Source organism: Alternaria incomplexa (assembly GCF_024043165.1).
Source record: "Alternaria incomplexa strain BMP 0042 chromosome Unknown scaffold_8, whole genome shotgun sequence".
NCBI lineage: Eukaryota > Fungi > Ascomycota > Dothideomycetes > Pleosporales > Pleosporaceae > Alternaria > Alternaria incomplexa.
Genome location: NW_026249857.1, coordinates 1,087,139 through 1,110,575, shown reverse-complemented (window position 1 = coordinate 1,110,575; position 23,437 = coordinate 1,087,139). Strand labels below are relative to the sequence as shown.

The 23,437-nt window shown below is 52.2% G+C and overlaps 9 protein-coding genes across 9 annotated transcripts; 3 read left to right on the top strand and 6 right to left on the bottom strand.

The window, feature by feature from the left end:
- Window positions 1-5,179: 5,179 nt before the first annotated feature.
- Window positions 5,180-5,794, top strand: J4E90_006166 (uncharacterized protein; the record flags this gene model as incomplete). Its single annotated transcript, XM_051435715.1, has 2 exons — window positions 5,180-5,233; window positions 5,291-5,794. The coding sequence occupies 2 exons, from the start codon at window positions 5,180-5,182 to the stop codon at window positions 5,792-5,794; spliced, it is 558 nt and encodes a 185-aa protein (XP_051290573.1).
- A 443-nt stretch (window positions 5,795-6,237) lies between these two features.
- On the top strand, window positions 6,238-7,191 carry J4E90_006165 (uncharacterized protein; the record flags this gene model as incomplete). The annotated part of the gene is made up of 1 exon (XM_051435714.1): window positions 6,238-7,191. One exon carries the CDS (start codon window positions 6,238-6,240, stop codon window positions 7,189-7,191), a length of 954 nt encoding a protein of 317 aa, XP_051290572.1.
- A 244-nt stretch (window positions 7,192-7,435) lies between these two features.
- Window positions 7,436-8,747, bottom strand: J4E90_006164 (uncharacterized protein; the record flags this gene model as incomplete). The annotated part of the gene is made up of 2 exons (XM_051435713.1): window positions 7,436-8,213; window positions 8,263-8,747. The coding sequence occupies 2 exons, from the start codon at window positions 8,745-8,747 to the stop codon at window positions 7,436-7,438; spliced, it is 1,263 nt and encodes a 420-aa protein (XP_051290571.1).
- A 1,781-nt stretch (window positions 8,748-10,528) lies between these two features.
- J4E90_006163 (uncharacterized protein) lies at window positions 10,529-11,290 on the bottom strand (the record flags this gene model as incomplete). Its single annotated transcript, XM_051435712.1, has 1 exon — window positions 10,529-11,290. One exon carries the CDS (start codon window positions 11,288-11,290, stop codon window positions 10,529-10,531), a length of 762 nt encoding a protein of 253 aa, XP_051290570.1.
- An 895-nt stretch (window positions 11,291-12,185) lies between these two features.
- Window positions 12,186-13,608, bottom strand: J4E90_006162 (uncharacterized protein; the record flags this gene model as incomplete). Its single annotated transcript, XM_051435711.1, has 3 exons — window positions 12,186-12,353; window positions 12,407-13,305; window positions 13,353-13,608. The coding sequence occupies 3 exons, from the start codon at window positions 13,606-13,608 to the stop codon at window positions 12,186-12,188; spliced, it is 1,323 nt and encodes a 440-aa protein (XP_051290569.1).
- Window positions 13,609-14,192: 584 nt separating this feature from the next.
- Window positions 14,193-16,103, bottom strand: J4E90_006161 (uncharacterized protein; the record flags this gene model as incomplete). Its single annotated transcript, XM_051435710.1, has 4 exons — window positions 14,193-14,703; window positions 14,752-15,737; window positions 15,791-15,875; window positions 15,925-16,103. The coding sequence occupies 4 exons, from the start codon at window positions 16,101-16,103 to the stop codon at window positions 14,193-14,195; spliced, it is 1,761 nt and encodes a 586-aa protein (XP_051290568.1).
- Window positions 16,104-17,177: 1,074 nt separating this feature from the next.
- On the top strand, window positions 17,178-19,259 carry J4E90_006160 (uncharacterized protein; the record flags this gene model as incomplete). The annotated part of the gene is made up of 2 exons (XM_051435709.1): window positions 17,178-18,077; window positions 18,123-19,259. The coding sequence occupies 2 exons, from the start codon at window positions 17,178-17,180 to the stop codon at window positions 19,257-19,259; spliced, it is 2,037 nt and encodes a 678-aa protein (XP_051290567.1).
- Window positions 19,260-19,357: 98 nt separating this feature from the next.
- On the bottom strand, window positions 19,358-20,396 carry J4E90_006159 (uncharacterized protein; the record flags this gene model as incomplete). Its single annotated transcript, XM_051435708.1, has 2 exons — window positions 19,358-20,209; window positions 20,259-20,396. 2 exons carry the CDS (start codon window positions 20,394-20,396, stop codon window positions 19,358-19,360), a joined length of 990 nt encoding a protein of 329 aa, XP_051290566.1.
- Window positions 20,397-21,216: 820 nt separating this feature from the next.
- On the bottom strand, window positions 21,217-23,122 carry J4E90_006158 (uncharacterized protein; the record flags this gene model as incomplete). The annotated part of the gene is made up of 2 exons (XM_051435707.1): window positions 21,217-22,472; window positions 22,525-23,122. The coding sequence occupies 2 exons, from the start codon at window positions 23,120-23,122 to the stop codon at window positions 21,217-21,219; spliced, it is 1,854 nt and encodes a 617-aa protein (XP_051290565.1).
- Window positions 23,123-23,437: the final 315 nt, after the last annotated feature.

Sequence of the window (23,437 nt, the reverse complement as noted above, 5' to 3'; positions counted from 1 at the left end):
GATCCGGAGGCGCATTCGTAGACGCGACGGTGGGCGGCGGCGAGGGTACCACAAGAGCCGACTTGGTCATCGATCGTAGTACTGGTGCCATGATTGAGGAGGCCGTGATGCGAAGGTGCTATGGTGTTGCACTGGAGAGTTAAGTGAGATTTTCGTGGCTTAATTTTTATCGTGTGTGTTGACGGTTGGGTGCGAAAGATGAGGAAGTGCCTCATTCATGGCGGATTTTATGAGAGTACGCGGGCGGGCACGGGCTATTACTGCCTGTTGCGAGGTATTCGCAACTCGTGCAGGCAACAAAGCCCGCACGGTCCGTGAGAGATTCCGTTGGTAATGGGAGCGCCAAGTCTGACGCTTATTCGTTTGCCCTTCTACCCGGCGGAGGTTAGTTGTTTGACACTCTCGCTTTACAAAAGCTGGAAGATGTGCAGGTGAACAGGATGACTTCTGTAGTATAATCTCAATGAAGAAACAGCACCCAGACGCCTTTGTATTCGCTGTATACAGCTACCGCAATCGCTAAACTCCGTCTCATAGACGTCTACGTGGAAGGATCCGAAAGTACTCCATAGCTATTTCAGCCTCATAACGCTCCGAGCGAGATTCCTCTTCGTCCCTAAGTCCATCCAGAATCTGCCAAACCTTAAGCACAACCGCAACCCATTGGGGTTTGTCTAAAACCATAATCTCCTTCTTCCATGTTTTCTCAGAAAAGCCAAAACGACTTGTCCACAAAATTCTTACTCTCTCGAGTTCCTTTGCGGTTACCGTGACCTCCCGAATCGTCTGAACTAGCGCCATGATGCCTTCGGTAGACATCCGGTAAAACGAACCTTCCCATATACTGTAAGTCAGGCAGCGCAAATTAATAGCGTGCTTAGCGATGAACCGAAGAGACTGACAGTCTTCTTTCCATGCGTTCTCGCGCCCTGTATGGCCTTGGCAACTGCCGAGTAGAGTGACGGAACTCATATGTGTTAGCGTCGAAGGCAGCAGAACTAAGCATCTCGGTTCGATCACGCAACGTGGCGGAGGGCTTGTGTCGAACTGGAAGGCGGTATCGTCTGTCAAGGGCCCATAAAACTCTACGTCATTGGCTCCAAATAACAGGTCCATCAGCTCCGTCCGGAGTTCTCTATTTACCCTCAGTAGACTTGGTCCTGTTATTGGAGTACCGTACATTTGCCGGGGCGTAAGTTCGATATGAGCCGACAAACCCTTGCTTTGATAACAGTCATCAAATCGCACCTTTGCAATCTTTTGACGCACTTCGATTTTACTTTCGTCTGCGTGGGCCCCATATTTCTGTCGAACAGCACGTCGAACAGCATCTCTGCGGCTAGGGTAATCGTCACAGTCAATCCATATATGTCCTCCAACGGGGTACCCAAGATACGAGAAGATGATTTGCCGTAGTTCGGCAGGAAGACGGAACAGAATGCTCGAGGACGTGTTCGAAGGTATGCTGTTGGACAGTGTCGAGGGCGCGGCCATGACTGGAGTGGCCCTTGGTGATAGTTCTGGTGGCATAGCGGGCCGATGTCGAAATCGCTGGAGTAGTGTACTGATGCGCGTGTGAGACAACAGCGATTGGATTCTCCTAGTGTTGAGGAGAAAGAGACCGTCGAGCGAGCAGGCAAGGAAGCGTAAAACCCACGGCTTATATGTGTGGGCACAATTACAGGCTACTGCGGCCTACTGTGGTCTACTGTTCATTACTCCCAATCCTGCAGGCAAAAATAGGCACTCCTTGATGGTCCGTGAGAGCTTACGGCGAAGTCGCAATAGAAGAGACGTGTTTCACTGTCAGTGCATTTCTTTGCAGTCTATGAAAGGATATCTGTAATCCCCATCATCAGAGACGGCAGTACTAACAGAATTGAATGTGCGAAAAGGTAAGTAGGTCCGTACTAGTCATCCCTCATCTAAAAGGTCGTGAAAGTATAGCTGTAGTATGATTTTCCCAAGTCATGAGTGGCTTGTCGGCGATGGGTCGTCGTAGTACCATGGTTATCGCGATGAGATTTGGTCGACCATGGTACGGTACATGACTTGTGAGTCAAGTCGAAAGTACAAATTCTGCACTTGAGATCGTTCAGCCGTGAACATTTGACCAATATGTCTATCTTCATCCCCACTTACTATTATCCTCGCCAAACGAGCTGCATCATCCCGTACGACCCAGAACTGAACGAGGCAATAGGCTTCACCCCCGCCGTTGTCAAAAGATGGAAGCGTCTCCTGGCCATCCAGCGAGTCTTCAGCGCGCGTGTTCTATCCATGAGAGAAAAAGTGAGAGAGGTGACGAAGAAAATGCGGCGATTGAGGAGACCTGGGGACCTGGAATTTCCAAATGCTTGTAGAACAAGGAAGACCTACCGATGGATGCTTCAGTGTTTGAAGCGGCAGCTATCCATATGCAACAAGTAAGGCTGAGATGAGAGATTACCGTACGGAGAACATGAAGCTAACGCTATCGCAGAGCCATTTGTTCGATCATGAAAAACGCAGACCTGACTGGATATGCTTACAGCAGTTGTCGCTCGCTCACATCAAGGGTCAATGCTCTGCCGCGGGAACTCCAGGACCTCGTTTTCGATCACTTGCTCGGTCGGAGGTATAAGCCGTATGTGCCTGATCACAAATTTAAGCCATATGTGCTTTATACCCAGGATAGGGTGAGCCTGCAGAATGGTATACAATCCCACATCAACTTGGAAGTTCAGTGGGGTGACCGTATTGCCAGAGAAGCCACCCAAGGTACCATCGGCCAATGTCCCACCTTTTGGAAGGAACGTAGCCTGCATAATCAAATACTGAAGTTAGCACGGGCTGGGATAGACTCGACAGCAGTAGAGTGGGACCATCGAAGGACCGGAAACCTTGAGCTGCCGTACCCGGTTTTCGACACGCCGCACTTCATGAAGCCCAAATATGCACATCCGGAAATGGTAGCCGCTCTCGTAGAGCGAGCGAGATACAAAATTGCAAGGAAGACAGCGCGTACGATCTTTGTCGATTCCAACGCACTTTTCCACTTCGGTACAGCACACTCACACGCTTTCGGTGTACCCCTCGCAGGTTTCTACGACACAGTGCATCTTACCATTTGGCCGAGCCATATATTGGGACGCGTTCGGCACAACTGCAAGAAGATGCATGAGAAAGATTGGGAAGCCATCCCGGTACACTTACGGTACATAATGCTTACAGCCGCGGAACCCATGGAGAGGTATGGTGGACGCTTGTGCATCAGGGCCTCCCCCCCACGTTGGGATTACTTACCAGGAACTTTCGACACGGAGCGGTACAAAGCTATATTTGAAAAGGTTATTGAGGAGTTGGAAAGCCGAAAGATGGCTATGATAGACTTCTGTTGGATGTAGCCAGTGAAACAGAAGCCACTAAGGCTTTACACAACCGATCTGGCTTTCCATAGGGCCATTGTTCGCTCATGAGAGGTATACACGTGCGGTCGAGTGCAAATTGAAAAGCTTTCGCAAATTCGTTCTGAGATATGAGGGGATGTAAATGTTTTGAGAATAGAACAGCGGTAGCTGGCCTGGTGAGCTGGCCTGAGCTGATTCGTGCCCTGTAGGTTGATTGTAACCTCCTCGCATCTTGATGGTCTTCATCTGTGAGACATGTAGTCAGCGAGGTCATCCGCAAAGCCTCTTCTGAGATGACCGTATCAGCGCCACCATGCCCATAAATGGTGGATTACTGATTGTATCGAGGGCCTGAAAGAGGCAGTACAATGGGGGACTGCGCCCTGTGAGGCGTCTTTTCTTCGTGAGACGGTTACAAACGTGTTGAAGGCCTGGTGAGGTTGAGGTGTGACGATCCGGCACCTTCTCCGTTTGGGGCTTGGCACTCCCATCCAGCAAGCGCGTCAACACAACAATTGCTGGCTGCGAGAACTTTCAGTCGCGGACCACCGAAGATACGAGAAAACCAACGTCCTCAACAATCGTCCCACCGTCCCGATCGCAACGTCCCGCTCGCATCACCACCCTTTTCGCATGAAATCAGAAATGAGCCTCAGGCCAGACCGGCTCGGGTCCCGTTTTCGGATCCAGGCCCCTTGCTCAGCCCGCGCTTTACGAAGGCGCACGGCCGCCGAGGTGCCATCACACACAAGACAGCGAATCTTCTCGACACGAGGTCACGCCGACAAGACAACTAATTTTAGGAGCTAACTTCATTGGACGCGTAATTAGTCTTGCCAACAACAACGCGACGATTTTGCACCTGCGGCATACTAACCTGTCGTGGTGTGTTTCTGGGGACTAGCGTTTGCGGCACGGTATCGATTATGTATCAGCATAGCGAGGTCGGCGCCCATGTGCGCGTGGTTGGAAACATGGTTGGGAAAGCAACGCGTGGTTGGTGGTGCGCCGTTTGACGTTTGACGTTCGACGGGCGCGCATGAGGCCGCATGCTGCATGGGCAAAAAACGATGGAAAGTGGAGGATGTGTCAGGGTAACAGGCCATTGGCTGGGGAAATGACGACAAGATGTGCATTGTTCCTATAGGAACATGGTTTGTTTGGTGGAACCACACGGGCTGGAAGAAGCGAATTGGTTCCTGAAACCCGGGGCATGGCTGGGAAAATCTCGAGGCACAGTACCCGACCGCAAGCGCCTGAGGCAGACCACCCGAGTCGGCGCGACGGGATACAAACTCCCATCTCGACTCTCACCGCAACGACGTTCAGGCATCCATGTCTAAGACGTTTATAAGATCGCCATCTGGACGCCCGGAAGCAGAGGACCATTGAATGAAAAAATCTCCGCCCACATCACGAACACGAAACATCCTCGCCACGCAGGGTTCTATAATTGGCTGTGGAGAACCGCTAAGGCCATGTCAGGTCGACAGTTCGCCTGTTCCGGGATAGCATGGGGCTCGCGTTAGGGCTGGTTGCCGGGTCAAAGTGGCGCTCCAGGGCCAGGGTTAGCTCCGATGCTTGTTTCTTGGGTGCGGGTGAAATGGCAGCAGAGGCAATAAAAGGAGGACGCGTCTCGCGCAAAGCTTGAAGTTTGCTTCTCATCTCGCATCACTCAATCACTACTCGCATCGTCTTCATCGCATCCTCACGACTTGACATATCTTCAGTCAAAGACTATCGCTTAGAGAGATCAATCGTTTCCAAACAAACAACACACAACCGTCAATATGCGCGCCTCCATCTTCGTCTCCGCTGTTGCTTTCGCCGTTGCATCGGCTCAGGTATGTTCATCATCATTTCAATGATTCATGTCGAACAGATCACTGATTTCCATCCAGGACTCTTCCTCTGCCCCTTCATCGTCCATCGACCCGGCTCCCCAGACCACCTACCTCACCCAGACCAACTCTCTCGGTGTCGTTACTGGCATGCCCGCTGCTGATACCTCCATCGCTACTCAGCCCGATGCCGTAACCAGCCAGCCCGCTGCCGTTACCACTCAGCCAGTACCCGCTGACATCCCTGCCGTTGGCCCTGGTGTCCACACTCTTACTCTTGCTGGAACCGGCACTGGCTCCATGGTCAACTCCACCCGCACTGTTACCGTCAGCGCCAACAACAGCACCACTGTCGCTCTTGTTGCCTCGCCCACTGCCTCCGATGCTGATGCCACCGGCAGCGGCAGCCGCCCATCTGGCAGCGGTGCCGACGCTACTGGCACTGATGCTGATGCCACTGGCACTGGCGCCGACGGTGCTGACGCCACCGGTGCTGCCGTCAACGTCAAGGCTGCCGCTGGTAGCATCGTTGGCTTCGGTGCCTTCATGGCCGCGTTCTTGTAAACGCACCACACCTCAATTGTTTTGTCTTTTTAGCTTCGAGAGTTTATTTTTTATGAGGATAGCGGTCCTTGAGATACCTTGGGTTTTACATTAGCATTGCGTTACACACCTGCATCGCAATACCATGGGCGTCGACACTGGCATGTGTCTTTGACGGGAATAATGTCTGTTTAGTTTAGTCATGGCTTGGATGAAACCAATGGTCATGAGGTTGATAGTACTCTTTTTTGTGTACTGGATGGGAAAATCAATCAAACATTCATACTCAAAACACTTCTCCCATGCTTTGTGACATTGTGACATCTTATCATATTTTCAGAGTTTTTACTCTAACATAAGGTTTATTGACCCAGGAACCCAAAAAGAGTGACCGACCTCGGCACACCTCAAAGTTTGGCACTTGCTCACCCCGCCAAACAACCACTCCCCAATCAAACTAAAACATGACAGCCACCCCATTCCCCAGACACATCCCTTCAATCCCCTACAGCGATCCCCCAAGTCGCCTCCAAACCCTCGACATCTGGCTCCCCGAACCCCAGGAAGCCACATCCAAACCCAGCAACGATGCGCCATGGTTAATCTACATCCACGGCGGCGCCTGGCGCGACCCCCTCATTGAAGCCCCTAGCTTCACACCCACCATTACCCACCTCGCCGCTTCGCACGCCTCTACCCTGAGTAAAATTGGGGGAATCGCAAGTCTGAATTACAGACTCTCGCCGTACCCCGACCACCCGACGCAACCAAGTGCGCCCAATGACCCAGAGCGCTCAGCGAGACACCCACAACACATCCGCGATGTCGCCCACGGTATCCAGTATCTGCAGCGCGAATACGGGATGAAGAGATGGATAGGAGTAGGCCATTCCTGTGGAGCAACACTGCTATGCCAACTCGTTTCCGGTATAGGACTTACACCCGACCTCATCCCCACGCCGCAACCCGAAGCCATGATTTTGATATCAGGCATATACAGTCTACCACTCATGATACGGAACCACCTCCCGCCTACGACACCAGAATACATTTCGAAGATTTACAAAGAGTTTGTCAGGGGCGCTTTTGGTGAGGGGGGGTACATCGAGTGGCAGGCTGTGTCGCCTGTTGCGGGGAAATATAACAGGGAGCAGTGGCCTGAGGGGAAGCTGCTGATGCTTTGTCATAGCTATGAGGATGAGTTGGTGGAGAGGGCGCAGAGGGATGTTATGTGTGTTACGCTGGATAGGGAGGGGTGGAATATTGTTATGGAGGTGGGGGATGATGAGGATGAGGTTAAAGAGGAGGGGAGGAGAGTGGTTCATGTACGAGATCTCAAGGGTGGTCATGATTGGATTTGGGAGGATGGGAAGCAGATTGCGGTGTTGGCTGCTGAGGCTGTAGAGCGGTTAGTTTAGATTACGGGATGAAGGCTGAGGTGAAAGTGTAGTTATGTTCGCAATTCCCTATAGACATGCGAGAAGTGGAGTTCCAAAGTGGAAGAAGAGAGAAGACTCCGCGAATGATGCTTGCTTTTGGGTGGTATCCCATATCCAATAACCCCGATGCGGTCGCTTGCGGCTCGTTGCTATTTATACAGCGTGGTATAATGTACAGTCGTATCCCATTCCTATCCCATCGTCTCTCATACACGGACGCTGACTACCTCTTGCTCAGCCTCTCGTCCATTACCCTGTTGATCTCGTTGTGCATCTGGTTGGATCCACTCTCAGCGTCGTTCAGCTTGCTCTGGAGCTCTTGAACCTTCTTGCTGCTTCCGCCCTCGACCATCTTTGATGCTTGCGCCTTTGCCTGAGAAGCATTGACGTTGCCATATACTGCCATGGCGCTTGCGATCATGCCGCTCATATCGCCGACGTTGCCGGGAACAACAATGCTCGTGCCCTCCTTAGCCAAGTTGCCGAATGCGTCAACGTACTTCTCAGCAACAGAAAGCGAGATGGCATTCTGTGCTGCGCCGCCACCTTGAGAGATGGATCGCGCAACTGCGTCGATTCCGTTGGCAGTCGCAGTAGCCTTGAGCAAGATAGCCTCAGCCTCTCCGTTGGCCATGTTGATCTGCTCAGCCCTCAAGGCCTCGGAAGCCAGGATGACCGACTGCTTCTTTCCCTCAGCGATGTTGATAGCGGATTGTCTCTGACCTTCTGATTCCAGAATCTCAGCTCGCTTGGACCGTTCAGCGGTGACTTGGCGGTGCATGGCTTCGACAACGGGTTCGGGTGCGTGGATGTCACGGATCTCGTATCGCAGGCAGGTAACACCCCAGTCTTGTGCTGCCTCGTTGATCGCAGCGGTGATGTTGGCGTTCAGGTTGGCACGTTCTTTGAGGACGTGGTCGAGGGAGAGTTGACCGATTTCGGAGCGCATCGTGGTTTGTGCCAGTTGAGAGATGGCATACTCTGCGTCTTCTACACCATAGCTATACGTTGTCAGCATCGCTTCCAGTCTAATAAGCACGACATGCTCACCTCGCCTTGTATGCGTCGAAGACCCTGGTGTACAGAACACCATCCAGCTCCAATGTGACATTGTCCGCGGTGATGGCACTCTGGCTGGGGATTTCGAGGGCGTTTTCCTTGAGGCTCTTGACGTAGGCTATCCTATCAATAAAGGGTACCAAAATGGCAAGACCAGGCTCCAGTATGCGGTTGAACTTTCCCATGCGCTCTACAATCCATGCTGTTTGCTGTGGCACAAACCGGATGATTGTATTTGCAGGCCGACGGTTCTGTGTTGAGAAGTACGAAGGAGCGCCACCCGACTTAGAGCCGGTTTGGAAGGCAAAGATGTTGGTCGGGTCTGAGGCGGAATGCGAGTTGAGCTGCGAGAAGCTGCGGGCGGAGGATGTTGTCAAAGCAGCAGCGAGCGGCGATGTCCTTGAGGTTGCGAGTGGTCTTGAGCTTCGCAGTAGTCCGGAAGCCGTAGTGGCTGCCAGCCGTGTGCGCGACGCCATTATGGGGAGATTGGGTGCAAGCGATGATGATGTCGGACACGCGAAGCTCCAGAGTCATCGGCGAATCTGGCGGCCAGCTCCGACCGCCGCATTATGTAATCCGCCCATTCCTTCTCCAGAGACGTTCCTTCCGTGCTTCCAACATCTCGATTTCAACATCTTATTGCAGAACATCAAGCTATCTCAATGAACATACAAGCGCGAACTCACGCTTTAGACAGATCTGCCCGCACCGATCTCCATCCTTGAAGGCTTGAGAGCGTTTCTTCATACAGGCTTCGATGGATAAAACCATCCGGTTTGCATGCGCGGAAAGGATCCACGCTTGAATTCACTATGCGTGATCCTTCGAATGACTTAGATGGATAGACACATTTGTATGTCCAGGTGCGTTCCTTATGTATGACTCTTTCCATTTCCATGGTACTGCGGTGACCTAGTGACGATGAGCCAACCCTTCCGTATTCCATACGACTCACACGCAAGGAGATACGAACGAACGAGATGTATCGCATCCTCAAGAGCCTCTGGCGTTTTGCTTCTTTCCGAGGCTCTCACCTTCACTCTTGCGCACAGAAGCGCACAGGGCCCGTGCTTTCATCGCACTTTCCTCTCCCGTTGTGTTCGCCTTGACTTTCCTCTACCCACTTTCGCACTGGTGATTTCTCCGCCGCAAGTCAAAAATCTCAATACACCAGCGGTTCAAGTAACGCAAGATGCCGCCGCAACGGTCTCAAAAAGTCGCTCCTCGCCATGGTCTGAATGACAAGCCCAAGAGGCCAGCCCGTGGCCAGCGCGGTTATCGCAAACACAAAAGCGGTCTCCTCAACGTCGAGCCCATCGGATCGGAAGTTGAGCTGTAAGAAATATCCCATTTGTAGTTATATATTGACGGCACTGACCTTCTACCCAGAGCAAACAGAAACGCACGAGATTCTCCCCTCCTTCGCCTACCTGCTGAGCTTCGCAACCGAATCTTCAGCCTCGCGCTTGGAGGATCACCAGTCAAGATGCCATCGAGTTTACGGCCGATGTCGAAACCCGAAGAGCATCTCGCGCGCTGGAACCTACTCCGTGTCTGTCGCCAAGTCTACGTCGAGACAGCCATGATCGCGTACACCACCATCCCTTTCTGTTTTGTTGCCATCGCCGATATTTCACGCTATCTGAGGACATGTAGGCTTCAACACGTACGCGAGATTCATTTTGGGGCCCTCTCATCAGAGATGAGAATAGGCCCTAGGAACAACGTTTGCACCCGCTTCTTGAGTTCCAGTAAGCTCAAGGCCCTTCAAAAAGTCAAGATCACGCTCTATCTGTTCGCGAGGTCACCTGCTGAAGAAGTAGCCGTGGTGGCGAGAGTAAAGGCGATGGTGGAGGCGTACCTCCCGGGTAAGGAAGTTGAGGTATGCAAGGCCAGTACAACAGAGCATGATGCATACTGGGAACGTCTTAATACGCGGTGTGTGTATGCATAGACTCCGTCCATGTTTCACGAAAGAGTCTTGAGAAGAGAGCGCGAGGGCTGTGTAGCAGCTGATATGTGAACAAGCAGGTGTCCAAACGGCAGAAAGATATATATCATGTGATCAAGGCCCAATGAATTCCATTCACATGAGCGGTTTGAATACAGTTGCATTGTATTGGCTGAAAGAGTTTCGGTTATTTGCTTAGACAGGGCACTCAATTAGAAGACTTGATGCGTTCCTCGTCCAAAGAACGGCAGACTTTCCCGTTGCCGAATTCTCCTTCTGCCTCGTTGGAACCAACCTTAGCTGTCGCTACAACGCCGGCGCTACCAGCCCTTTGCAAATGTAGCAAGAATTGTTCCACCGACCATCTTCTATCAGATCCCATCCACCGTGCTTGTAGCACAGATAGTAAGGGCAGCAAGTATGCTTCTCCTTCGCACATCCACAGTCCATCCATATCTCGCCTTTCTCGTTCTTCGTCCACTTCACCACATTGTCAATCTCTGGATACGCGCGGTACAGTTCCTTGCGCATCGCCTCCCATACATGCTTTTTGATGCGAAAGCTCCCCCGCAGCGGCCCATTTGGATTAAACACGAAGGTCTCGCCCATCAAGTGAGCTTCCTCGAATTGTTCGTTCACTCGCGTGAAGTTCAGGCTCCAATCTCGCAGAGTCCACTTACCGACATCGTCCGTGTGAGGACTGTGAGTATTGTACTTTCCTGACATGTCCCATACACAGCGGAAGCCGTTGGTTTGACATCTGATGTTGATATCGAAACCCAACTGCCGGAGTTCGTGGAACGGGCCGCTCAGCGAGCGAAATAGGTGGGTGATGTTGCTGGGTACGCCTGCCGTTTGATCCTCAAATTTGAAGGTGACAGGGCGAGGCTTTTGGTTGCGCAGAGATGAGAGCGCATCGATGCAGCGGCGAAGTTCTGCGTTGAAGTTTCCCGGTATGCCTATACGCTCTAGACCCTCGTTTCCGTCGATCTCATCCATGCAGTCGAAGACGATGACTAGACCCATATTTCCTAGGAGCTCGTATAGCGTGACGTCGGAGTGGAACATCTTTACTGTGATCAGGTCGTGCAACTTTTTCCACGACACGTGATAAGAAGACCAAGTCCAATGCCCATCAGAAGACGAAGATCCAGTAATATCAGTCCCATCTCTTTTTCCAAAAGCCTTCAGCATCTCTGTTGCCACTTCCCTCCCCCCAAACCACTGTTTGGCCAAGTTTGGGAGGAAGCAGTCAAGTTTCCCAGGGTAACGTTGAGTCCAGGGCCCTCTACGTGGAACATTGCTGTCGTCTCCACGAATAAGCCTGTCGATGAGTGTTTCCTTGCATGCATCCAAGGCCCAGAGCTCATCATAGATCATGTCGCGAAGTTCGCGCGGCAAGACAAAGAGTCTCGCTACAGTTTCGCGATATGCAGCTCGTGAGTAGCGTGAGAGGGCTTTTTCAAGCTCTTCAACTTTGCCATACTGCTTTTGTCTTTTAAGCTTGAGCGTGACTTCTTCAATTGTAAAGTACGACCGATTTTGTACCTCTAACAGGAAGTAGTACGCACAAAACCATTCCGGTGTAGGCTGCAGGTGGGGTCCTTTGAGGTATATAGAAACTGAACTGCGGAACAGAACTCGGAGATCGCTGTTTGCACACATTTTCAGGTCTAATTCCGCGTTCGCCCTAGCTTTTGCTTTGCCTTCGATAGCCTGTCGTGACGTCATCTTGATGTTGTTGTGAGAGTGTGTTCTTCGTGTTATTGGTATTGCCGAGATATGTTGTGATAGTTGAGTTTGGGGAGTGCATTGGAGATATAAATGAACTTGACTGTGAGTCAAGTAGAACAGTTTGGTCGAGAGAACCAGAGTACGCATACTCGCATAACCAATGATAATTTACCAGACGACCAACGGCAAATGCTTTGATACAATCCATTCAACTTTATTTGCAAGAGCGCTATGCAGTACGCTTCCATCCACCTTCCGCTTCGAAGATTCCACCGACCTTGCTGCTGACCGCGAGCAACCGTTTATCGTGGTAGCGAGGTGCAACCAGCGACACTCCGATTGGCATCCCGTTGTCGCCTTTGAAGCCTGGAACGTTGACTACTGGTGTGTGCAGTGCCTATGAAAGCGTTAGTCCAGGTCTCTTGGGCTGGATATCCCAATATGACTTACAGTCCAGATCAAACAAAAGGCCGCGCTGCCCGTCTTCTCGATACCCAGCGGCGCCTCGTCCGGCACACTTGGTGTAAGTACCGCAGCATATCTGCCGAGTATTTCATCCACAACCGGCCTCGCCGCTGCGATCTTATCGAAAGCTTCAAGCTGCGCTTTGCGCGAGATCTTTCCGCTGTTCTCAACGTGGCCGACCAGCTGTTCCGAGATCTTGTCCTTGGCGACTGTGTACTCTGGCAGAAACGCGGTTCGGCCGTCAGAGTTGAGTACGGCTGCGTGCCACGCCGGAAGATCGTTAAGGTCATCTGGTAAGCTTATTTCCTCAACCTCGGCTCCATGCGCACGTAGTAGCGAGACGGCTTTCTCAAGTGCGGCGGAGGTGCCAGGGCCGACGTTCGGCCAGACCATAGTCTTGAGAAGGGCAAACTTCGCGCCTTTCACTGTGAAGTCTTTTGGAGGTGGCGCATCGTCGTGAATGGCGAATGTATCGGCGAGGAGTTCTAGGTCAGCCACACTACGCGCGTAGAGACCCAATGTGTCCAGAATCAGAGAGTAGATCTTTTGGCCTTCGCGAGTAATAGAGTTCCATGTGGGCTTAAGCGCATAGATGCCATTGTATGAGCCAGGACGGATAGTGCTACCACCAGTTTGGGTTCCTAGACCGATAGGTGCTTGGAAGTCGCCTACTGCGGCACCAGATCCGGATGAAGAGCCGCCAGGCGTGCGTTTTGAGTCGTGCGGGTTTCGTGTCTTTGGGCCTGTGGTTGTCGCAGCAAACTCGGTCGTTGTTGTTTTGCCGAAGATGAGTGCACCGCTCTTGCGCAGTATCGCTATGGAGCCAGCGTCTACTTGAGGCGCATCGTTGGCATATATGGGTGAGTTGAACTGCGTGGGCATTTCTACACGATTAGTTGAGTTGGATGAAAAGATGGCTCTGGCAGCTCACCCTTGGTGTAAATGACATCTTTTACGGCGATGGCAACACCATGGAGAGGACCACGCTCGACCTGTGGAATGGCATCAAGTGCTTTCGCCTGCCTGATAACGTACTCAGGGTCCAGGTATGCCCATGCTTGAACAGCTTCGTCACGAGCTTCGATGCGTCCGAGGAGTGATTTTGCGTACTCTTCGACTGAGGTCTCGCCCGCTTTGATCTTCGCCGAGATCTCGGTGGCTGTAAGTTTATACAGATCAGAGCCCATCGCTTCGTATAATTTGGTGAGTGTAAGTATCGTTGCTGTATAGACAACTGCAGGTGTCCTCGTTTTGCTTTCTCGGGTTGGTTGTAATGTCAAGAAGAGGAATTGGAGAAGTGGTCTTTGAAGCCGTTGGAGTCCAAGGGTTGGAGACACATCCAGACGCCGAAGGCAGCGACCTGTCAGCATCAGCGATGCCATCGGCCCAAAAAGCCCGCATCGTGATAGGGAGCAATTGCGTGTCCCGTCCAGACCCGCTCATAGGCGATAGCCAAACACTTGCCCAACCAGGATATACCGGTTGTACTAATAAGTTGGAGCCGATAACGGCATCCCACTTTTTCGGAATGCTGGTTCCGATCGGAACTGTTCAGTCCATGTCGGTACTAGGAAACACGTGAACAACATCGCACCTGGGCGGTCCACAGGTCCAGCCGCCTGATCAGGAGTCTCAACATTATGATATCATAACAAGTCTAATCAAGTGTCGTAGTTTCTTAGTAGAATACTATTCAAATCTATCGTTTTGCAATTACATGATGTGAGTACATGGTTTCGATTCTGTTACAATCTAGGTTGCTGCTCTGAGCTCAAAAGGTGACCTTTGGTGACTTCTCGCCAATCTCAACATCTTCTCCTCCGTCGGTCATTGGTGGCGTTGAGGCGCCATAAATCACACCATCATCTCTGTCTCCGTCGAAGAAGCCCTCGCGGCCGTCGTTGGCTAGCCATTCCCGTTGGAAGGGCGTACTCTCGCGTCCAACAGGGAACACACGCGGTTTGACGAAGAAGGTGATGACGAAGTAGACCGTCGCCGCGGTGAAGAAAGTTAGCAACCAGCCCATGCGGTACATGTTCTGCGCAGCCGCCGAAATGATCTGTGGCTCGTACTGACCAATAAGGCCAGGAATACCCATAGTTGTACCAAGGAGCCAGGCTGCAACACCACTCCAGTTGACACCGGACCAGTACCAGTAGAGACCCGTCTTCTTGCCATCGTAGCACGATGGTATATGTATGTTTCCTTTGCGCGCGATATAGTAGTCGACAATGATGACGGCGCAAAGAGGGGCCATGAAGATGTTGTAAGAACCCAAGAAACTAATTCATCGTTAGCGTGGTTGGTGGGAAGCCTATTGGTGAACTTACCTCAAGAAGGCCGTTGCGTTCTTCATCAGTTCCCATGGTTGTACGACGACACCAAGAATGGCGCAAAGCACTTGTCCACGGCGAATGGTGAGCCACTTGGGGAAAAGGCCAGTCATATCACTTCCGAACGGAATTGAGTTGGCTCCAAAGTTCGTGGCGAAGACACCGAAGTAGAACGCCAAAGCAACGAAGAAGATCCCCGCACGCGCTCCGGCGCCGAAGTGGTGGTCAAGGATGGCTTCGAAGAGATCCCAGATATTCCAGTAGGCAACACCATATGCTGCCTGCATGGAAGTGGTTGAGGCCATGCCGAGGAAAAAGACAATGATGGAGGACACGAAGACGCTGACACCTTGTGTCACACCAGCATCCCGAGGCTTCTTGCAGTAACGAGCAAGGTCAGGCTGATTGACCAACATGGGCGAGAGAGAACCGAAGATGGTGTTGATACCGGCCATGATGCTCCATCCCAAAGGGGTCACTGAGGCGGCAAGCTCGCCTTCGCTGGAAGCAAGGTCCATAGCGCCGAGTCCGCCACCGTTGGCCATGCACCAACCGAAGATGGCGAAAGCGGCAATTGGCATGATGAACCCCTTTACGGTGAAGATATAGTGGATGTGCCTGGGGTGAACCCACATGAATGGAAACTCCATCAGCCAGGCCATGAAGAAAGCCAGCAGCTGTTTCGAGGTGACACTTGCGGTAGGCGATAGTGTGTTCGTGAAGTTCTGCCAGGAGCTACCGAAGATGCAACGGAGCATAACCGAGAGGATATTACCGGCGTAGAAGGACTGGATTCCGTACCAGATGATGCATACGATCGCTCGGATGAATACGAAGAAGTAGGAACCGTACATGCCCATGACTGAGCGTGCAATCACAGGAAATCCTATGTGGTACTTGGCACCTGGACGAGCCATGAGGACGACCACGACTGCTGCTAGGAAAGACCCAATGCAGGCTGATACAAAAGATTGTTGCCATGTCTGTTTACGCCATTAGTCTCTAGATTCCGCTTGCATGCTTGGACGTAGCTTACCAGACCGACTGTGACAAGAGCGGAGCCCGTATTCCAGCCGACGAGGGAAAACTGGTTCGAGAACCAGTATAGAGGAAGGTTGAACCTTCAGTTGTCAATTAAAGCTCAAGGATATGCGTCGTCAAGATCCTTACCAGGTCCAAGTCCTCTGTTCCACCGGCGTTGGCTCAAGATCTTTGTTAGACCATCTCTCGTCCCCGATTGGGGCATGGCCGTCGTTGCCTTGGGGAGCCCTGATGAAGTCGACAAAGGCCTCTTTCGAGCGAAAGGGCGCCGCGATCTGGTCCTTGGTCGGAAGCTGGACTTTCCCCATGGTGCTGTAATGGTGTGGTTTGGTCGACTACTGGGCGTGGTCAATCCTCCAAATCCTCTTCATGTCAGCGGACCATGGTGTCTCATATGTCGATCAGACGTCACGCCAACTCCAAGTCGTTCACGTATCGCACGCATATCGGGCTGTGATTGACCACGGGCATGGCTTCTGGCGCAGCCTCTTCGGGCACTTTCTAGCCGATGTGCCATGTTGCCATGCGCACATCAGTCATTCCCAAGCCTGACATCAGCGTATGCGGTGCGATAAAGAACAGGGGTGGAGATAGGAGTGTGATGTAGACCTCCGATATGTTGCTTGTTATGGCGTAGTTCCTTCGCAATCTTTGGGGTCTCCAGGCGCCGGATGGGTGCAGCCGAGATAAAGCCATTGGAGGCCCGTGCCATCTTAGCCTATCATGGATAATTCGCGATAAGACGCACGTCGGCTCACACATTCCACCTGGGCCTCAACGGGACTATCGCACGTGGGAAATATGGATCCAAACGGTATGAATCAGAGCCGACAGCTGCAGGGCTGTCGCATCAACGCCATACTCCTGACGACGAGGCCATGTTGCAGTCCTACCCAGAGAGCCCCGTAAGCCCCTCCTGCGGTCGGGGTGTGGGAACGGCCGCAGACGCAGTACCCGCATCCAATTCTCCGAAGGAAGCTCAGTCGAATGTCTCAAACTCAGGTCCTGCGACTAGGAAATCCCGGGTGGCCTTGGCCTGCAAAAGATGCAAACGGAGAAAGCAGCGTGTACGTCACGTGGGACGTTGCTTCATGCACCTTGGCTAAGAATCATGTAGTGTGATGGTGCGCACCCAGTCTGCAGATCTTGCCAGCGAGCTGGCGTAGCCTGTGCGTATGAAAGGACTATTCGTCCTCAGTACCCCGGCGGCAAGTCTGTGTAGGTTCTTCCCACGGCCATTGACATGCGCACGAACTGTTTCCTGACTCCTCAGCTATATCAACGCCCTAGAAGAGCGGATCGCTTTTCTGGAGGCCCGTCTTCCTGACCATGCAGAGGACCATTATGAAAACGGCCCAGAGACTTTGCAAAGAGCATCTTCCATGAACGTTGAAGAGCCGGCGCTCGCTCCTCACCCCCAGTCCAGTGCATCGCGTCGCGAATCCCGAGATGACTGCTTCTCTGAGGATCTTGAGGGCGAGGATCGTACGTCACTCGTCGATGGCGTTGCGTATCTCTCCTTATGTGCATCTGGTACCACAGATACAACCTCGGAGCCTTACTATGTCGGCTCTAGCTCCGGCGCTACCATTGCTCGCATCATCCAGTCCTCCATCTTCCGAAGTTCTGGCAAGAGAGCAACAGCTCTGCCAGTGAACCAAACATGCCAGGCTACCGGAACTTCACGGCCTCCTGTTCCTCCCGAGTCTACTCACTCCGATGAGCCCGTTGCGGATTTCCCAGACCGACAACAGGCACGCATGCTGTTTGACGTATTCTTCGAACGTATCCACACGCGCTGGCCATTGCTGGATCGTGTAGTCTACACGAAGCTCTTCGACAAGCAATTTGTGCGAGGTGCCCTGACTATCATTGAACGTAGCATTTTCCATCTCATATATGCCATTACTGCTCGATTCCTGTCGTTGACGCGGAAGCCATGTGGGGTGGATTCTGAGCATCATCTTGTCGCAGCCACCGAGCCAATGGACTACATCCTTGACCAGCACAACCTCGCCACAGTGCAGTTTCTTATCCTGCTTGGGGTGCATGGTCAGAGGTCTCCATATGGTGCAGGCGCCTGGTCCCAGATTCGTTATGCGACCTCTGTCTGCATTGAGATGGGCTTACACAGGAAGAAGAAGGTCACAGGCTCTCCTGAACTTGCAAGAGATGCTGAACTGAGGCGACGTGCGTTCTGGGCGTGTTACTGCCTTGACAGAGTGACTAGCATTGTGCTTGGTAGAGCTTTTGCCATCGCTGACCGAGATATCAACGTCGAGGTATGTCGCGCAAGCAGATTGTGATATGTGAACTGACTCTTCAAGTTTCCCAGTACTAGCCCTGAGTTCTGGACACTAACGCATCCGGAAGAGCCAGACTCTGTCAGGCCCCAATGGTCAAATATCGAGCCTTTCATACATATCATCAAGCTTGATCAGATCCAGTCGCGGATTCATAAGACAGTCTTTCGCGTTGATAGAGATGTCTTCAACGGGACGCCAGAACAACGGGCCAAACTTGACCGGAAAATGGCTACAATCCGGAGCGACCTAGATGAATGGCTACGAACATATCCGCAAACGCCAAAGAATGGGAACAAGATTACTTGGATGTACGATCCCGAAAGCGCATATCTCGATGCGCGAGACTTTTATGGCGTCCAGTATCACAAAGCGATGCTCTATCTCTTCACCGTCTTTCTCCCTACGCTGGACACCTCGGACATACGCTTTCTCACTTGCGCACGCTCTGCTGCTTGTGTCTGCAATGCGTACAAGCGGCTGAGCCAAAATCGTACGCTCACCTACACGATGATCTCGCTACATTCGTGCTTTGTAGCTGGCCTGACGCTGGTGTACTGCATCTGGCGAGATCGATCCCTTTTCTCATACGACGTTCTTGAAGCGACACGAGCCTGTTCTCAGATTCTGACTATCTTCGGCGAAAAGTGGCCCGGTGCCGTCAAGTATCGCGACATCTTCGATGCCCTGTCCGGAAGTTTATTCAAGACGATCGTAAACTCGGCACCAACTGCAATGATGCATAGCAATGGTTCGCGGCCGCTGCAGCTCGACGTGGATGCAGAACCTTCTATGGCAGGACTTTCTCCTCGAAGCCGACGAGATAGCCGCGAGCAGGCGTCACAGCACCCAACGATGGGTAGTAAGCCTACTATGTCACACATGGTTACTGACGCTGTGAAGGAGGCGTTCATGGAAGTGGACGAAGAGGCTCCAGGTGGGTGGCAGGGTTGGCGGATGTGGAATGAGATGGTAAGCGATGACGCCGCATCTGCAGCAATGAGGTTCGATGGCTTTGGCCAAGGCCAGAATGAGATGAGCTGGAATGCTTATGAAGGATCTGGTCTCTACGGCGTGGACCCCATTCAAGATGCAGCTATGTCGATGGATAACCGCGGTATGATGGATGGCAGCCAGTGGAACTTTGGAGAGTATAGATAGGCGATTTCATTGGCTTTAGTTCGAAAGGTCCCCGACACTGTTGTCTCATATGCGCAAACGACTCCGAGTTGAACGTTGAAACAGAATCGATTAACTATCTACGCGAGCTGACCCTTCCTATACGGGAACTGCTCCCTGAAAGATTCCGCTATTTGCGTCCTAGTCGCAACCCAAACACCCTCCTTCTCGGAGATGTACTTGACGAAGTCTTGAAGCGCCTTGAACCTTCCCGGCCTACCGATGATACGGCAGTGCAGACCGATGGTCATCATCTTCGGCTCTCCTGCCTCGCCCTCCTCATACAGCACATCGAAAGAGTTCTTCATGTGCTCGTAGAACGCAGCCGTACTGCGGAAACCAGTTCCCTGGCAGTGGAATTTGAAGTCGTTGCAGTCGTAGCTGTACGGGACCATCAAGCATCCCTTGGGGTTTGCGCTGCTGCGCTCCTGGGGGAGATCGGTCCAGTAGGGTAGGTCATCGGCGTAGCAGTCTGAGGCCCACAGCAGCTCCTCGCCCATCTCTTCGTACACGAGTGGGATGAGCGCTCTGCTCTGTGGGGATGGGCGGCCATAGTACCATCCCTTTGGTGCATAGCCGGAGAGCTTCTTCAGCGACGTGATACCATCCCTGATATGCTGTTTCTCGGCCTCAACAGAAAGATTGGCATGATCTATCCAGCGGTAGGCATGAGAAGCAACATCGTGGCCCTCTTCCACACATCGGGTAACGACTTCTGGCTGTTCTTCGACGGCGGAGCCGACGGCGTAGAGGGTGAACTTCATCTTGTAGTCGTTGAAGAGCTTAAACATGCGCCACCAGCCGCGGCGGGAGCCATATTCGAATTCTGATTCGCCGCTGTAGTCGCGCTCGTTGATTCTGGGTTGGGCTGGGTATTCGCGGAGGTTGATCTCGGATACTCCGTCGCCTTTCATGACTGAGCGCTCACCACCCTGTGGTGTGTTAGTTATGCATCTGAGATAAGATTGCATATGAACTCACCTCCTCATAGTTGATGACGAAAGATACGGCGATTTTGGCATTGTTGGGCCACTTCAAGCCCTGTAGACCCTTCTCACCGTAACCCTTGAAGTTACGGGGGAAGGCGTAGTCGGGGGGTGCGGCGTAAACTTCAGGCATGATGGCGATGTTTGAAGAACGATAAGCTTGATTTGATTACAGAAGATGTAGCAGATTCGAAGTAGTAAACAACCAAGTCTCGCGATGCAGCATATATGTATCACCAGCGGAGTATGTCGCGGCGGCCACTCTCCAGCGCCTACTTGGCTATCGGCCATTCTCATCCGTGACATACTCACGTAATCGGCCATCTCCCATCCTCTGCCGTGCCTCACGATGCGATGTCATTTCTGCGGCCGGCTGTGACCCACCGTTGTGTTATCAGACGGATGAATGTGTTTATCGGCTTGGAAGAAACCGTATGGAGAACATGGCTTGGAGGGGGATCGTCGAGAGATAGGCCAATCTCGACTCGCCGATAACGACCGGCCTTTGTGGGGCTGTACTGACCTACCTAAGTTGGCATACCAAGGATTAAAGACCAGGTTGAGTTGGAGACGGTTCTCTAGCAAATTGATAGTGAAAGATGGGTCTTGCTGCGGGGTATTGTTGCGCTCAAGTTCCGAAGTCGCTGGTGTACGTTTAATGGTCTCATTCAATCGTCGCGCTCCGCTCGGTTGGCACTTGGCCATGAAGACAGCGTACGACAAGGGCGAATGCATGCACATGCTACTCACCTGCAAGATCAGGATTCAGACGTGCGGTGCGTAGAGGCTGCCCTGATAGTGGAATAGTTTGATGGTCTTTGGTAAAATGTGCTGCATGCTACGAAACTTTTTTGAAGTATGTCTACGAGACTTTTATTTTAACATGTCAACAAGGCCCCAACGGATATTTTGCGAAGATGTCCTTGAGCCCTGACGATGTGCTATATGATCGCTCATCTTGTGTGAACGTTGCGTTCTACGTCAGCCTCCCCTGTCATTGGCCTCTTCTCATCAAAGACCTCCCCTTCCGACGCGACTTCTCGACCTTGAATGACTTGCTGCTGAGGTTCGTCCTGCGTCTCCATCGGCTGTCCTTCTTCTTCGTCCGACTTTTTCGGCGCCTTCAAGCTGGTGTTTCCAACCCAGAATGTCAGAGCCAGACCGAGACCTGAGCATACTGTGAAAAAGATGAAGATGTAATGCAGACCAAGCATGTAGGTATCAAAAACCTCTTCTTTCTGATCCAGAGAGAGGCCAAACTTATCGAGGTCGTACGTTGAGGAAGTCAACTGAGCCATCAGGGTATCCGAGACAAAAGGACGCTTGGACAAATCTCTGCTGAGCGTATTCGAAAGGATGACTCCCGAGATGACGAGACCAAAAGCGCCACCGATAGTGCGGATGAAGTTGCGTAACCCAGTTGTCACAGCGCGATCCTCATTGCGACTGTTGGCGTACATCCCTACAAGCGTCGGCTGGAGCGTCAGGCCAATACCGGCACCCTCTATGATGAGTACAACAATTAGCACAGCAAGGCCCGTGTCTCGGTCGAAAATTAGGGTGAGGCCACTTCCAAGAGTCCAGAGGGCGAATCCGGCCAGAATGCAGTGCATGTAGCTGGCGACTCGGTTCATGTACTGACCGGATGCGATGGACGCAAAAGATGTCGTGATGACTACTGGTAGAATCAAAGCACCCGAGGCTAGGGGCGAGTACCGGAGGACCGATTGGAAGTAAATAGGGAGGTAGAAGAAGTTGCCGAAGTACGCAAGGCCGATGAGAAACGTCTGTAGATATAGTGCCCAGCAGTGCGGCGCGCGGTATAATCGAAGCGGCATGATCGGGAGAGCGACGAGTTTCCATTGGTGAAGCACGAATAGTATGCCTAGTACGGCGCCGGTAACAGTGCAGGCGATGAAGAAGGGGGATCCCCATGCATAGGTCACACCACCTCCTGACAAGGGGATGAGCAGGAGTAATGTAGATGCAATGTTCAGTACCATGCCGCCGTAGTCAATCTTCTTGACCTTTGCGAGGTAGTCACCAGACCGATGCTTGAGCGGCAAGAAGAACAGTATGACCATGGAGGTGGGTACAGTCATGATGGGTATTATCCAAAACACCCACCTCCAAGTCGCGCCTTCAACGATAGCACCTCCGAGAAAAGGTCCTGCACCGTTTCCCAGGGCAATGACTGCACCTAGCCATCCTGTGTAGAAGTATTAGCAATGCTCGGTTGTAAGGTACACAACGGTACATACCTTGATATTTACCCCGATTCTGCAATGTTGTGATATCGCTAACGATGATCATGACAAGACTGTTGATGCCACCACCTCCAATACCAGCAATGGCACGAAGAACGAATAGCTGCACTGAAGTCCGCGCGAAACCACATCCAAGGTCTCCTAGAGCCATCAACATGAGGCTGATCAACAACAGATTCTTGCGACCAAAGATGTCCGACAAACGGCCATTTATCAGTTGGAACGCCGTCGATGCGATCAGGAACGATGTGCCGATCCATGATGTTGCAGTTCCGGTGTTCAAATCCACGGCGATCGCGGGTGTTGCTGTTGAGACGCTGGTTTGGTCGATGAACGAAACGAAGAGACAGACTGATAGTGCGGGGATTGCGATTCGAAGTTGTGTCGATGTCAAGGTGTTCCTTTGGCCGCCGATGGATGCTGCGTCGCTCTTGTCGTCGTCATCCTCTCCCACGGTAGGCGAAGGGGACGCGCCATGAGGATTCGTTGTAGGTATGTCTAATTCGCATGGCTTGTCGTATCTGGATGGTTTCTCAACGAGAGTATTGCCAACGCATGAATCGCTCTCTTTGATGGGTCGCGTCGATTCCATCTCGTCAATGGAGGTTTGCTGTTCCCGCATCATCGGATTCTTCCACAGTCGCTACAAGCCTCAAAAACATAGCGATTCTGCGTATGTGTATATTTGGAACAAGACCAACGGTCCTAGACATCGTAGCTAGCGTTGGAGTTGGGCGTGGAGCCCCGGGAGGCTGTCCGAGCGGGACTGAGCCCTGTCATGACGCCGGTCGACAGCTGCGAGATCGTCGGGAGGTGTGTTCCTCGTGGAGGAATTGCGAAAGCAGCCAGTCACAGTTGAGGGGCCCACTCACATCGCAGAAACGCTTACACGCTTCGATGGCGTAAG